General features: G+C 43.8%; 1 protein-coding gene across 1 annotated transcript in view; it reads right to left on the reverse strand.

Annotated features, from left to right (window-relative positions):
• Positions 1–3,420: 3,420 nt before the first annotated feature.
• Positions 3,421–16,720, reverse strand: part of ATP8B4 (ATPase, class I, type 8B, member 4) — a 95,730-nt gene continuing 82,430 nt past the window's right edge. Inside the window, 6 exon segments of the mRNA XM_015411779.1 lie at positions 3,421–3,618; positions 5,473–5,603; positions 9,663–9,798; positions 11,294–11,516; positions 11,865–11,902; positions 14,958–15,041. Of these exon segments, the coding sequence (XP_015267265.1) occupies positions 3,421–3,618; positions 5,473–5,603; positions 9,663–9,798; positions 11,294–11,516; positions 11,865–11,902; positions 14,958–15,041 (810 nt within the window).

Genomic DNA, 16,720 nt, shown 5'->3' on the forward strand with positions numbered 1-16,720 from the left:
AGTTAAAAATCGAACCTCACCTCTACAAGGAACTAAGACATTTAAATATGGTTCTGGCAAAAAAGAAGCTACAGACAATCAAGAAAAGAATACTGCAATATGAATTAAATATTGGATTTTGTTCTCTATGTCTGTGAGTAATGACGAATGGTTGGAAAAATATTAATGTTAGTGGATGGGTTATTTAATTTTTACAAGAATTATGTTAAACACTGAATGAAAATAAAGCTGTTCCAGATCTAAATAAATACACTAATTATAGTAGTCTAAAGAGATATTAGGCTGCAAGATAAGAGACAGTGAAATAAGGAACTAGAATGCAGCTTTAGATTGAGTAGGAACTTGGGATTGTCTTTTCTTGTGTAATGACTAGTGTTATTGGATGATTTATTTAATTTATATAAGGATTATGTTAAATATGGAATGTAGGAAAATTTGAGCCAGATTTAAATAAGTATATTTCTTATACTTATAAGAAACAGAATGCAGCTTTTTTTTAAGTTGGAATTTTGGATAATATTTCTTTTTTCCTTTTTTATGTTTATGAGTAATGATGAATGGCTGGGAAAAAATAAGAAGGTTGTATAATGGGTGAATACTGAATGAAAGTTAATTTGAGTTGGATTTTAATAATTGTATTTGTTATGTTAGTTTAAATAGATGATAGGAAGCAAAAAAAGTAATAATGAAAAATGAGGTGATTATACATTGTTCTATAAGAAAAGGTGCAATATTTGGTAAAATATTAAGCATTAATTTTGGTAGGGGCAAAAGAAATATATTTGTTAAAGCTGTATTTGTTAAAGGGTTTGTGTTGAAGGCTCTGTTTAAAATCTGTTCTAAATTGCTTTTACATTTTTTGTTAATCTCTCTATATATAGTAAATTGAAGGAGTAAGAGTTACAGAACCCAATTACCATATTTGAAAGGAAAATAAATATTGACAGTATTAATTAACTGAAAATTAGAGTAATTGAAAAACATTATATAGGTGTATAGGCTTATATTCTGTAAACTAGAAAATGATGATAGAAGTAAATAGCAAGATTATAAAGTAATATCGGCTAAACATTATGTGGTCACATGTCAGGGATGAATTTAGGGAAAATAAATAACTTTGTTGTTGTTTAAAATTGTTTGAGATTAAACAATAAGTAAATGGTTTAGTTATGATAGGTGATAGCCATATCCTAAATGTTTATGAAATTAATTATTAGGAAGTCAGAAGTCCGACTAATGGGATGAAACTATTGGAGAAATTCGGAAATTTGTGGCATATAGATGAGAAAACTAAATTAAGTTGAAATAAGTGTTATGTTTTGTGAAAATATTTTGGAATCCAAGATGAACTAGTCTTATATCTGTATGTTATGTCTTGTTATGTCTTCCCCCCCCCTTGTGTGTTTAAAAAAACAATAAATATATTAATTTTTTAAAAATGCCAAAGAGCACTGTTTGTGTACTTGCAGCAAAATAAACATGCTGCGCTTCAGAAGACACAATGGACATGTTTTCACTACAAAGAGATTTTCTCTGGGCCAAGAAAACATCATGTGCAAAGTGGTCCTTTTGAGCCCATTAAAGAAAAATCCGCTTTGCAAATGTTGAGAGAAGACCACTGGGTTGCAAATACAGGGTTATCTAATATATGTCTAATGTGCACTTGCTCAGGTTTCCATAGTGTCTCCTGTGAGCGATGCCCTCTTTTTGTGAGGTTCATTTACCTTCTCTGAGAGCCATAGATTTCTCCATGGATGGCCGCCATCCTGTGAAACAATATGTCAAAGTTGGTGCATAGAACTCCTTTTCTGGCAAGGTTCTTTGGAAAGCGATGCTGTTCCTGTGTGCCTTCGAAAATTGACTTGGATGCCGATCTGCTTGCTGAATAATGATCTGGTTTGTCCAAGTCTTTGGTGTTTTTAATGAAGCCATTTGTGATAAACTCTGATTTTACTGAAGTAGGATCATGGATGTTTTTGGTTTAACTTCTATAAGTGCTAAGGAAGATGCAGGGTAAAAATGCTTTGATGAATGAAAAAGCCAAATCAATCAAATCTGGGTTTGTTTGTTTTTTAAGTTATACTCTGGGTTTTGCATCTGGTGGGAAGAAAGGGGGGAAAGGACAGAAAGAAGGGAGGGGGGATGAAAACTCATTTCTAGGGAGCCGATTGAGCATACTTACAGACCTGGCTTTGTCACCAAGTAAGAGGGCACTGCTGTCAATCTTGGTTCTCTGACACAGATACAGTATACAGATCTGTTGTATTTCCTCTTGACTTTTCTATGTAAAGACTGTAGGTAGCTGGTCCATTAAGAAAAAAAAGCACAAACTAATGATGGTGGCAGTCATACGTTCGAGATAACGTGGGGGGGGGGGAGCGAGGCTATTTCCTCCGGAGGAATTTGACCTGCGCGATCACACACTCCTTGGAAGCGGCGGGGGGCGGCCGCCCCTGAGGGATCAGATGCAACCGGGGTTTTTTTTGCCGTTTGTTCCTGATGCACTTAAATGGGGAATTGATGAATCGTATCTCAGCACTGAGGGCTCCCTATGGAGTGTGCGATTATGCGCATACTGAGAGGGGGGGGGAATCAGACCATCCCAATGCCATGAGAGTGCACAGGAGCGATCAGACAGGGCCATTCGTGGCCCGTAGCAACCCATTTACTACCGGACTTTCCCTGGTGTCCTTTTAGTCGGTTTCTGCGGTAGAGCAAAACAGGTTGCTGACAGGTGCAGGGCACTTCCCAGATGTTCGTGTCTGATCGTGCCCTTTAAATCCACCTGGCATTTGCGCCTATGGAGCAGCTAACTGTGCATGTGATCGCACTCTAAGGCTGATTCTGCATCTAGCATTTGCTCCACATTTTCTCAACTGGGAGGGGAAAGTGTAGCTTAACACCACATCCAAATACCTCAGGACAATGCCATACTGACTGCAAAGTCACCCCTGAATGGCCATAAATCTATGCAGAAGGTACAATAAAATCCAATAACTAAAGGACTCGAAAGTTGCATGGAGTGTGGAAGCTATCATAAAACCCAATAATCAAAGGAAGTGAAACCAGCATGCAATGCAGAGGGAAATTTCTGTTCCAATGTGGGTTTTGTAAAACAATGGAGGGAAAAGCCAATGCAGAATCAGCCAAAGAAGCAGTAATGCAATACAATTTCACAGCAGGACCAAACAAATGGTCACAAAATAGCAGGCAACCTTTTGAGTTCCTAGGAACTCTTGATTATGCTGAATGTTTAGTAGGAAAAAGAAGGGGGAGGTAACAGAAAGATAATTCAGGGCATGATGGGAAAGCTCAAAGACTTTTTACAGACTTACAAGCTCAGTGTTCACAGAACAGGCTTTTCACAACTGAAACTGCTTTGCAGCGTCCAACAGTTTCTTACACAAGTTCTCTATCTACCTATTCTGCATGGCTTTTCCCGTTCCCGATGCTGAATGTAGATTGATGCACACATTTCCCCCCAGATGTTACAAGTTCCCCATAGCCCTCTTGATGAGCAAAAGCATACACAGACCTTCGTGAGCTAGATCTGTGCATCTGCAGCTTGTATTTTTGTCAGGGTTTCTGTTTCTTTTTAGCTCGATGTAACAGCCGTACCTTAGGCAAAGAAACAAACCCAAAAAAGCTTATAATGATATGAGGAATCATTTTCACATTGCAAAATCTGGCTCATTTTGAGATCTTAGTTATGTTGATGTGTAAGATCTATACGTCCCTTTATGACTTGGAGAGGGGGGTGCTCCCAAGACACCAATACAGGTCAGAGAGCTCAGTGGTCTGCAAACTAAAAGCATATGGGATAACTGAAAGTCATGTTTAGAAGATTTTTTTCAAATTCTAGACGGGCTGTTAAGAAACCTAGAAAGGGGCTATTCACAACCGAATTCACCCATGCTCCTTTCAAGTCATTTATTATTTTATCACAAGTTAAGGACAATAGCAAAAGTATTTCTTTAAAGAACAAGGACAACAACCAACAACAACACCACATCATGGCACTTTCCAAATGTTAAAAGGTGTATTTGAATTACAGCTACCAGTGTATATCCGAAACTCTTCTCACCATCCTGCTATGATCTATGTAAAATAATAAGAGGCATAAAATGTCAAACTATATTCAGAGTTTGTAAGATTGTTTTAGGAACATCCCCAAATTGGGGATTGAAGGGAGAGTGAAGATGAACATTTTAAAAAAGGAGCTACTCTGCCGTGGAAAGTCACACTCTTCTGGCTGTTGTCACATGCGCCATCTTCTTTTGAGAGACTGTGCTCAGAAAAACGAGTCCCACCAATCTAAATCAGAACAGGCTGTGCAGAACTCTGATTAGCTGACCACCTGTGACATCATGAAATGCTATCCTCCGTCCTCCCTGCAGCAGTTTTTCAAGAAAGGTGAGCAAGTGGGATCAGCTTGGAAGGCTATAGTTGTACCATGAAAAGAAATGATAAACTGTAAATCCCTACAAGAGGAACTGCCCCTTTTAATTAGATACTTCCTGCAGTGCTTCTGCTTCCCTTGCTCCCTGGGCCCATCAGTCACCTTTTATGCAGCAACAGGCAAAGTTTTTTCCATTGTTGATATGGCCGTGATAAGGAAAGCTCCTGGCTAGTCATTCAACTATTAGACTTGGACCACTAAAAAGTTAGAGCAGTTAACCTACCATGGTCCCTGTGTGGCAGGGAAAAAAGCGCCCAAAGCGTGGCTTTTAAAAGCCGCATCGAATTAGAGACGCCGCGGCGGAATCCCATGGATCCCAAGCCGCGGCGCTGTTGCTCCCTGGCACGATCAGATGCCGGGGAGAAAGCGACGGTGAGAAGGGGAGGCTGGCGAACTGCGCATGCTCACACATGCACAGTTCGGCCAGGAGCCGGGGATGCACCGGAGCAAGGACGCGCCGGCGATCCCACGGCCGGGCTTGAGGCGCTCTTCTACAAAGAACCACCTAGGTCAGTCGTTCTTTTTTGGTGCGGGGTTTTGGGCAGGAGGGACGGATCGGGGACGGACAGGCAACGATTCCCAGATGTTGCCGTGGGATCGCGCCCGTTTGCTCCGCCCCCGAACCGTCTCTCTCCCGGCCCAAATCCACTCGTGTGACCGGGGCCCATAATAGCTTTTTGAATTGGCACGTGTGGTGCACAAGAGTTTGGAAGTGGTTTCTGATACCTCAGCATAGAGGGAGAGGTGCCAGGGGATCCCAGCTCAGTTCACAAATCTAGTGCCGGATCATCACCTATGCAGCAGACCAGAGTCTCCAGCTATCAGCAGGCTCAGCTACACAAAATGGATGACAGTTGCAGAAGCTGACTGCAAAGCTAGTGAGGACAAATGAGTGCCTACCTACTCCTGAGAGCTGCCAACTCAAAACGATCCAATGTGTATACATAAAAGGGACTGGGCTTTTGTTTGTTTTTTAAAAGAATATACAATCACACTGGAAGAAAGAGCCATACCTGATCACTCAGCATTGGACTTAAATCCACCTCCATAAAACGAAATGTTATCACAGGAATGACTGAAATCACAGTAGTCAAGAAAATGACAAGCCAGACATTTAATTGGCCCAGGGAGTTCCAAGCATTTCCTATTAGCACAGGAGAGCAAAACCTTTTTGATAGGAATTGGGGTGGGGCGGGGAGAGGTGGATGATAAGTTTGCAGTTGTGGGACATGCCAAGTTATCTTTGATACTTTAGGTTAACCATATGTTTCTCATTCCAAGGCTCTTTGATTTTCCTAGCCATACAGAAAACACTTACTTAAGGGGAAAAAAACACAAATAAATAAATGACAGCATTCTTTGGCAAGATCTAAAAATATGAGATCATATAATACACCACACAGATTCCAGAAGATGATATACATTGTGCGCTGGCACTGAGGGATACACGGGACAGGAAGAATCATGTGTTCTGTGCTTCTTCCCTTGTCAGACTGCTCATAATTACACATTGTTCTCTTTCATAGGAACAGCCAGACTCTCTTGTTTAAAAACGTAACAAAAAACACAGAAAAGCATATATATATATATACACTACAAAAGTGCATATCTTATGTTATAATAACAAAGTTAAGAAATCTTTGGATACTTAAATCTGGTGACTGGAGCTGTAAATGGGCAAGACAGATCTTTCTACAAATCTGAAAAGGGCTCCAGGTTTGCAGAAAAATGTGAAATCTTATATATATATATATATATATATATACCCCCGCGTCACCTGGAAGTGACGTCGGACGCTGGGGGCGGAGCTGAAGTTTGGTTAGTGTGTCAAGAGGCCATTTTTATAAAGGCATAAGAATTGAGGTAGAATTGAACATTTATTTATTTATTTATTTATTTATTTATTTATTTCAGCTTATATACCGCTCCTTCCCGAAGGCTCAGAGCGGTTTACCGAGAAGTATTAACGTTCTAATTAGGGCCACACAGTACAGGGGAGAATGAATGCCTACCAGGCACCCAAGCAAGGTGTGTTCATGGTGGGTTCTTCCTCAAGTCGATGGTGTCTCGGCGGGATCTTCCAGTAGCGACTCCTTCTGGGCGGACCTTCGTGGTGCGCGGCTCTTCAATGGTCACAGCACTGGTCTCTGTTCTTATTGGCTCCGACCGTGTTGCGTTGCTGCGTCGTCACGCCTCCTCTCCACCTGGGTCGTTCGTCGCCCGACTTTGCTGTATTGCTGTTCGTCCATCGCCTGTTCCCACCACATGGCCACCACCGCTGCTACACACCATCCATGGAAGGAGGGTGCCCCCCACTCTTCTAAGAGCAGGTACCCATTTGTCTACTTGCCCTAGGGCTTTCGAGCCACTGGGTAGGCGGGAGCTGGGACGAGGGCCGGGAGCATTTCTGGAGAGTGCCGATATAATGGAATAGGTTTGTAATCTTGAATTGTAGGTACCATTTTGCTTTGATGGCACTGTTTTCTACCTTTGTCATCCTACTTCCTGCATTGCTTACAGTATACCTGCCTTAGACAATTTGGTTTTTTGCATTATTTTCTAACTGCAAGCATTGTTCATTGTCTTATGGTGTCTGATTGCATCGTTTCGTATTCTATAATCCACCTTGAGTCTCAGTGGGCTAGAAACAAGAGTAAATAAATGAAAGACTAGGGCCTCAGAGATGTGGGTTCAAATCCCCACTCTGCCATGAATCCTGCTGGGCGACCTTGGGCTCATCACTTGTCCTAACCCATCTCACAGGGTTGAAGTGACGACAAAACAAACTGGAGAGGCTCTGAGCTCTCGGAGCGTAAGACAGATACTGAGGCACTGTGGCACAGAGGCTGGGTTTGCATGCACAAATCCCCATGACTATTTAGCAGCTTTATACTAGCTCCCAACCTGTTGTGAGGATGAACCTATCAAGCTTCCTTATACCAAGTCAGACCAAGTCCCTCTAGCTCAGAACAACGTGTTTTCCGTCCCGCTATCCGAGACGCTTTAACTGAAGGTGCCGAGGCTGGAACCTGGGGCCTGGAGGCATGCAAAGTACACGGCTCTACTCCTGAACCAAAAATTGGACATATTACAACACACCCAGTGGCTTTGCAACCTGAAATGTAAATAAAAGGTGTGTCTGCCAGGATGAGAGGTGGGGGCGTTCAGCACATGTGCTGTCAACCAGGCCAAGAAGCCTCTTAACAGCAACAGACCACAGTGGGTCATGCGGTATTCTCCTTCACCCTTCTAAACAAATCTGAATTTGCCTTGTTCATTCAATCCCCCCCTCCCATCCCAACTTGACAGAAGCTGGCTCTGACTCAGTGTTCAACAATGACCCCTGCTTAGTCATGATTTCTGTGAACAATACACTGTTTGGATAACTGTCTGGACCACTCAGAGTTTTTCATGTTTGTCTTGGGAGGTGGTGAATACACACTTTCTAGGCTTGCAGTGATCAAAGTCTGAGTGGAAACACAGAATACACAAGCAAAGAGGAGTTGGAGGCTGCTTAAGAAGCCTTGTCCAAGGGTAAAATAATAGGTATTACTACCCTGGAGGGTTTCCAGCCGGCCTCAGCTATTTCTGCAGATATAAACAGGCTTAACTAGAGGCTTCAAACCGCATGAGAAGCACACCGTTATTAAACGTATATGCATGTGTATATCCCTGCTTCCTGCTGCTTGGTTTTGGCTACCGGAACTGCTTTGTGAAAGAGTCATCATGTAACACTTGCAAATTCCATCTGGGGCACGGCAATTCTTGGCAGGTCTTTTCCCCCCCTTGGTGAGTAACATCCTCCAACAGCGAAAGGTCTCCTAACCACACTGTGCGCAGTATTACCAGAAACCTGGTGTGCAGGGAGGGGCCTGCAGAGAGGTCTTCCTCAATGGCTGCCTCTCCACTTTGGAATTCTCTTTCTTGGGGAGGGAGCCAGAGTCCCAGCCTGGACGTCCTCTGGAAGCCAGATAAGATGCAGTAGAATAATTACAGTTATCCACCCACAGTCCTTGGAGTAGCCACATACAGAAGGGGGGGGGGCGCTACTGGGGATGTGAGTTCAGAATGCCACTCTGTCATGAAAATCACTTACTGGATTTTTTTCATCCTTTCCTTAGAGAGTGTTACTGGGTGGCTAATGTTGCATTATCTAATATAATAATAATCTTTCAATTTATTGATCGCTCAATCCTTGCAGAGCTGCTGGCTCTGAGCGATTTACAGTTACTCATTTCACAAGGGACTAACAATGCTTTTATAGGGGTAAGGGAGGACAGCACATATAATCTTTTACATAGCACACGTTTTGCAGCCGACGGGGAATTGTTCAGTTGCAACTCAGACATGATCCGGACGGCATTTTCCCCACTCAGCTTGGCTTGGCTGGATGACGTCAGCTCTTCCTCTCCAGGACTCTTTGGGTCGCAGCTCCATACTGCCACCGCCTGGCCGGAACGGCCCATTACAGGCTTCTTGATGCCGAAGAGATCTAATATAATCTAATATAAAACAGCAGGAAACAAGTAGCACCTTAAAGACTAACAAACTTTTCCCATGCACCTGATGATGTAACCGCTGACTTACCAAAAGCTTATGCTAGAATAAATGTTGTTAGTCTTTAACGTGCACCTGGAGTCCTCATTAATGCAACAGACTGACACGGCTACCCTATTGTAAATATAATACAATATATATTGCCCCAACCTTCTTGGGTGATAAGCAAATCAATCTCTGCCAAGAAGCAAATCTTCATTCTCACACCGGTTATTGCCTTAAGCCTCATTAGTGCTTTATGTGCTTTATTAGTGCTTTATGTCCTCACTAAAGAATACATCGCTTTTGTCAAGCGGTGTGTTATGTGCCTGAACTGCACTTGCAAAAGCTTGGGATGCATAACAATAGATTGCTAGGATCCTAGAATGGACCAGTAGGGAGACAAGGATCCTAGAGTAAACTAATTGGGAAACAATAGAGTGTAAATAGCCTATCGTTGGGAGTGGGGTGTGTTTTGGGTGTACCCCTTTTCAGGCATAAATACCTGGCTTCGGCCAGAGATTGCAGTCTTCTTTCTCTTGCTGAATCACTAATAAACTATGAGCTGATCACTTCTACGCGTCTGAACCCATACGCGTCTGAACCCAGTAGATTTCACGGTGGAAAGTTTATATCGCAGTTGTTACACCAGCAATTACAGACTCACCTACAAAAGGGAAATGGCCTGGACACAGATCAAAAATTCCATTGCTTTGCATTGCAAACAGGACTGCAAAGTACACAGCAATACTACCCCAGATGAAATGAGTAATTCCTGTCCAGTAGCTGGTATCCATGGCAATCTGTAAAGCAAAAAGAAAAAGAGAAAAAGATCAGTTGTTCTGGTAAGAGTTATTTAGGCTGCAGTCACACGGAGCATTAGGCACGCTAGAGGGACGGGGGATAGGCGGATTTTCCGGGCGCGATCTCACCGCCACATCTGGGAAGCGTAGAGCTCCCGTGGCGAACCCGAGGCTTCCTGCCGAAGATGCGCGGTTAAAAACGAATACCTTGGAGGTACTAGTTTCCGGTAACTGCGGGGCAAGGGTGGGCATCTGATCGCGTTTCCAGTGGTAGTTCCGGCGCCCGCCCATGCCCCCTCGTATAAAGGGGTTTTTTTCCAACTGTCCATTGGATGCGCACAAACACCCAACGGGGCATGCCCACACTTTGGTATCCGAAAAACCCCACCCGTTTGCCGCACCGCTTCTTTGCCACGGCGCAGGATTGTGGTGTGCTCGGCACCTCCCCCCTACCACGGGACCTCCATGTGACCTCCACAGTACGTCTGCTGGCACAACCACATGTTATTTTGCCCCAGGGCAAAAAGCCACGCTTTCCCCCCGCATTTTCCTGCCTGTGTGACCCAGGCCTATGTTCACTTCTGTTGGAGCAGTACCATTTCAAATACTGATGACAGTTCACATGTCTGAATGCTCATCCGTTCAACCAAATGCCTTCGCACAGAAACTAGATACAAGGATAAGGCCCCTGATATGGTAGATTTCTATATGCAAGGCCTCTTTACATGAAGGCATATTTAATCCTATGAGCTCCCACCTGTTCAGTGAGAAGTAGGCAATATTAAAATCAAGAATGTGGGAGTGGGGGTGGAGTGGCAGCAGCAGCAGCACACAAAAATGTACTTAGCAGAATCTTTCAAATAAGCTGTATCATAGATATTAATGCACAAAAGTTAAGTGTTTGGCACTGTTATAGGACGTCAAGACTGTCAATCTTTTTATCTAAACTAAAGACCTTGTTTTAAAATGTTTTAAAACCCTCAGACATTTTCACATCATGACAGCCAGATTTGCCAGATTTACAAACCTATAAGAATACAAGAAGTCACAGTTATGGAAAATATCAACTGCATATTCTGATTTTAATACTGTACGTAACGACATGTAGTCTTGAGGAGCCCTGTCTCAGTCTGTAAAACCACTGGACTAGATTCAGAAAAATAAAATGCTTCACGAATAAGTTCAGGAACAAAATGCAATCAGAGGGCGATTCGGCATTGGCTTTCCCCTCCGTTGTTATACCAAACCTATGCTGGAACAGAAATTCCCCTCTACACTGTATACCGCTTTCACTTTCTTTGATCATCAGGTTTGATGGCACTTTCTGCATAGATTTATGGCCATTCAGGGGTGACTTTGCAGTCAGTACAGAGTTGCCCCTGGGGTATTTGAATGTGGTTTTGAGCTGCACCTTTTCCTCAGTGTTAAAAAAATGTGGGGTGAATGCTAGATGCAGAATCGCCCAGAATCTCCCGGCTTTGCTTTTTGTTTTTACCTGAACACAGACTACTGTTATCAAAGAGGTTGCAACAGCGACAGCAAAAGATTGGTAGTCAGCAACATGTTTCCCATTTTCTCCAGAAGCTTCATAAAATACACCGCATGGGATGAAGAACAGAACAGAGGTGTAAATTCCATGTGCTATGCAGATGAAAAATCTGTGTTTGTTGAACAAGAGGTATAGTTGCCCGGGCTCATAGGTAAAGGTAAAGGTTTCCCTTGCTCGAAAGCCAGTCAAGTCCGACTCTAGGGTTGTGGTGCTCATCTCCCTTTCAAAGCCGAAGAGCCAGCGCTGTCCAAAGACGTTTCCGTGGTCATGTGGCCGGCATGACTAAACACAAAGGCGCACGGAACGCTGTTACCTTCCCACCGAAGTGGTACCTATTTATCTACTTGCAGTTTCTTGCTTTCGAACTGCTAGGTTGGCAGGAGCTGGAACTAGAGACGGGAGCTCACTTCGTCATGCGGCACACTCGGGTCTCGAACTGCTGAACTACTGACCTTCCACAGCCTGCAGTTCAGCGTCTTAACCACTTGAGCCACCGCAGCTCCGCCCAGGCTCATACAGCATGGAAAAATCAAGATAGTCCTGTTCATTCACGTCCTGCTAAAACACATTTGGTGAGATGTTAACTCTAGTGATGTACACACGAAGTTGCTGTATACTGAGTCCAACCACTAATCTATCAAGGCCAGTTCTGTCTACTCTGATTTGCAGCAATTCTCCAGGGGCTCAGGGAAAGGTCTTTTCCATCACATACAACCTTGAAACTGGAGATGCCAGAGACTGAACCTGGGATCTTCTGCACACAAAGCAGATGCTCTAACACTGAGCCACAGGAGCACAACATAAACTTTACTCTCTCTCCTTCAACATGTGAATTTGGGCCCCGGTCACATGGGCCAGTCACATGCGCGCTGGCGCAATTTAACATGCCAGAACGCGATCAGATGCTGCGGCGGCAAAGTGGGGGTTTGTTTGTCGGCACATGTTTTCGGCACATGTCAACACGGCGAGAGGAGCGCACTTGAGCGATCACACGTAGGTATTCCGTCGATGGCCCATAGCAAACCGTTTGCTAGTAGACTTTCCTGGATAAGTTTTAACTCCGGATCTTTGGGTAGATGCTACGGGTCGGCGATGTGTCCTTGTGATCGTGCCCGTATACTCCGCCTGACATTCGTGCTCTCTCCCACCGCGAATTCCGCATGTGAACAGGGCCTTGGCTACCCAAAGAAACAGATGGGGCAATACACACATGAAACTGCCTTCTACAGAGTCTGACCCTTGGTCTATCAAGGTCAGCACTGTCTGAGTGGTGCCCGCCAATGCTCCCTCTAAACTGTGGAGTCTTGTGAGCAAAAATTCTACTTTCTGAGCTACTGGCATTAAAGTTGTGAGTGAGCGATTTGGCTACTGCATAAATTAGTTTGCTCTGGAGCCATCCTTCCTGAGCTAAGACAAAAAAACAGAGGCTAAAAAACTGAGCTAGCTCACACTAACCTCAGCTTAGAGGGGACACTGGAACTCTTCACTTTCTTGGGTGCAGGTATATTACATCACTTCCTAACTGATCTTTGTAACTGGAGATGTAAGAAATTAAACCTGGGGCCTCTTATATTCCAAGTGCGGGTGAAAATGATTCAAAATCTTGTTCCCTTTGGTCTTTTGGGGGATATACCGACGGGCAAGAGAACTAGTGAACTCCAGTCCTCTGCTGACTAAAACACCTTTCTATTTAGAACAAAGTCTGAGTCCAGTGGCACCTTTAAGACCAACAGAGTTTTATTCTGGGTAAAAGCTTCCGTGCGCATTAAAAAGAGTCACCAGCCATTACATAGGTAGGCAGGAGAAAAGGATGTTGCCAGGAGGGGGGCCAACTAGAGTTTAAGATTGGATTAAGGGAATTGGTAAAACCTGTGAATAGCAGCGAATATAGCTAAGATTGGATTAAGGCAATTTAATTTAATTGTAATACTGTCTTTGGAGCTGCAGTGGCTCAAGTGGTTAAGACACTGAGCTGCAGGCTGTGGAAGGTCGGTAGTTCAGCAGTTCGAGACCCGAGTGTGCCGCATGACGGAGTGAGCTCCCATCTCTAGTTCCAGCTCCTGCCAACCTAGCAGTTCGAAATAAAGAAACTGCAAGTAGATAAATAGGTACCACTTCGGTGGGAAGGGAACAGCGTTCCTTGCGCCTTGGTGTTTAGTCATGCCGGCCACATGAGCACGGAAATGTCTTCGGACAGCGCTGGCTCTTTGGCTTTGAAACGGAGATGAGCACCGCAACCCTAGAGTCAGATTCGACTGGCATTCGAGCAAGGGAACCTTTACCTTTAATACTGTCTTTATCTTGCCAGGAGGTAAAGGTGCTTACCAAAAGGAAGATACAGATCCAAGGGTTTAACTGGCACAAATTAAGCAGTTTATTAAGGCACTAGTGATAATAAGGTATCTATTCCTGTTTGTAATGTCTAGTATTTATCACATTTTTATCCACCCTTTTTTCCAGGCTGCTCAGAGAGAATTATGGTGCTAGAGAAGACTCTTGAGAGTCCCTTCGACTACTAGGAGATTGAATCAGTCAATCCTAAAAGAAATCAACCCTGACTGTTCCCTGGAAGGCCAGATACTGAAGCTGAAGCTCAAATATTTTGGCCACCAAATGAGAAGGGAGAAGACCTTGATGCTAGGAAAGACTGAATCTAACAGAAGAAGAGGACGGCAAAGGATGAGATGGTCAGACAGTGTTATCAATGCAATGAACATGAAATGAAGCAAACTCCGGAGCACAATGGAAGACAGGAGGGCCTGGAGTGATGTGGTCCATGGGGTCGCAAAGAGTCGGACTCAATTGTGCGACTGAACAACAACAAACAGAGAGACTCACATGGTTCTCCCTCTTTCATTTTATCCTCATGGCCACACTGCAATGTAGTACAGAACAAGAGTGAGAGGCCCAAAGTCAGTCTTTGGGGCTGGGTGGGCATTTAATCCAGGCCTTCCTGTCCTTCCCTGATACATCACACTGGCTCTGAAGGCCCCAAATCAAAAACTGGCAAGAGTGGAGGTCCCCTGCTTTAGATCTCTGTCTCTCTGTCTCTCTCTCTCTCTGTCTCTCTGTCTGTCTGTCTGTCTCTCTCTCTCTCTCTGTGTCTGTGTGTGTATGTGTGTGTGTGTCTATGTGTGAGTGTATAAAATGCCTAGGGTTGCCAGGTCTGGGTTGGAAAATACCTGGAGATTTTGGGTGTGGATCCGGGAGAGGGTGGGGTTTGGGGAGGGGAGGGGCCTCAGCATGGTACAGTGCCATAGAGTCCACCCTTCAAAGCAGCTATTTTCTTCAGGGGAGCTGATCTCTGTCAGCTGGAGATCAGTTGTAAAAGCAGGAGATCCCCAGGCCCCACCTGGAGGCTTGCAACCCTAGCTGTCAAGTTGCAGCGGAGTTATGGCAACCCAGAAAGGAAGGGGCTTTCAAGGCAAGTGAGAAGCAGAGGTGGTTTCCAGTTGCCTTCCTCTGCAGAGTCTTCCTTGGAGGGTCTCCCTTCCAAGCTCTAACCCTGCTTAGCTTCCGAGATCTGACGAGATCAGGCTATACCATGTTGCATCCCCCCCCCCATTAGATCTCCTTATAGCTAGCTACTCTGGAATATCCAAGTGTATACCTGGTCAGACAATCGCATCACTAGCACAGGCAGAAAGGTATACACAATGGTGAAGAGGGTGATAAACCACTAGTCATAAATAGTCTGCAAATATAATTAAATTCAGGGGATTATTGTTATTCTTTCTTGTCAGGAATATATCATGTTCAAATAAATATATTAGAACCCAATTCATTAACTATATTCACCTTGTGAGAGTGCAAAAAGAGTTCTCTCTAAAAACATAAAAATCTGAACAGACTCAAAGAAAGAACAGGGCAAAAAAAAAAGTTCTACACAAATATTACACCTAATTTTTCCTGGTGCCTAGGTAAGCTGGGGCCCAGTTGATAAACCCATACAAATAATCATTTTTATATTCTCTACTTAACATTCCATTCTATCAGAAAGACCTCCTAAGAATCTGTCTCATAAAAGTCAGTTACTTATATTTTTACATTCCTTCAACTGTAATGGGATTTATAAACACGTCGTCTTAAGAAATGGCATTACTGTTTAAATAGGAGGTGCCTCGCTCATCTGTTTTTGGTTTAGGCAATTAGCAAAAATGTACTGGAGAAATGGATGGAGTTGAACAGCAAGTATTCCACTTGAAACATTAGCCAGCCACCACATTAGCCAACCACTCCAGGGAATAATACTGGGTGGGTTAGATGACTCTTCCGCTGATAATCAAAATCCACAAAGTTATCAGAACCTCTGAGACTAGACAAGCACTCACATGCCCTTTTCAAAAAGCTTTTCGCTGTAAATTTATATATCTCCATATATTTTAAATGCACACATTCACGGACAAGGTAATTGCTTCCATATTGTATTAAGCAAGCTTTTCCTCACCACTCAGTAGATTTGGCAACAGCACCCTGTCAACCAACTGACAATTGTTTATCGAGCAAAAAATGCTTCTATCTGTCTCGAACCACAGCACTGCACAAACACAGTTGAAAGTATTTCAGCAAGCAATTAATACACGCCTGCCAAATTCTGAACATCCAGAAGACTAAGGCCCAATCTGCATCTAGCATTTGCTCCGTTGTTATACCAAACTCACAATGGAACAGAAATTCCCATCTACATTGCATGTCACTTTCACTTTGATTGAGTGTTGTATTTTATGGCAGTGTCCAGACTGCATGCCGCTTTCACTTTGTTTTATTTCTGGTTTTATGGTGGCTGTCTGCACAGATGTATGGCCGTTTTATGGCCATTGGGGGGGGGGGTGAAGCTGCATTCAGTACAGTGTTGGCCCGGGGTAGTTGAATGTGGTTTTGAACTGCATCTTTTCTGTTCCAGTGTGGGTTTGGTAAAACAACTGAGCAAATGCTAAATGCAGATTGGGCCTCTAGAGAGAAGGAAAAGGAGAGAACCTATAAAGTTATATTGGTTCTTTGTCTGTTTGACCAGTGATGGCCCAGCCTCCTTGGTGGTGGTGCCTCCACAGAAGTAACTCATTTCCCATGCCAGTTTGCATAGCCCCAAGTTCATCCAGATTAGGTACCAAGTGAAAGCTGTTTCACTCTGCCTTCTTGACTTGACAATGTTTTCGGGTTTTTTTACTGTGGTCTTAGACCATACTGCTGCTTGAGTTTATTTTAAGTATTGCTCAGTTTTAGATTAAAGTTATTTTACCTAACTTGCCATGGAGACACAGGGTCGGCTCACTCACTAGGCGAACTGGGCAATCGCCTAGAGCGGGCTGGCCCTTAGGGGCGCCAAACTGCACCCGGCCCCGTACTCTGGGAGTTTCTTGATTATTTGTGCTT

This window comes from Gekko japonicus, unplaced genomic scaffold (assembly GCF_001447785.1).
Source record: "Gekko japonicus isolate JY-2015 unplaced genomic scaffold, Gekko_japonicus_V1.1 scaffold266, whole genome shotgun sequence".
Taxonomy (NCBI): domain Eukaryota; kingdom Metazoa; phylum Chordata; class Lepidosauria; order Squamata; family Gekkonidae; genus Gekko; species Gekko japonicus.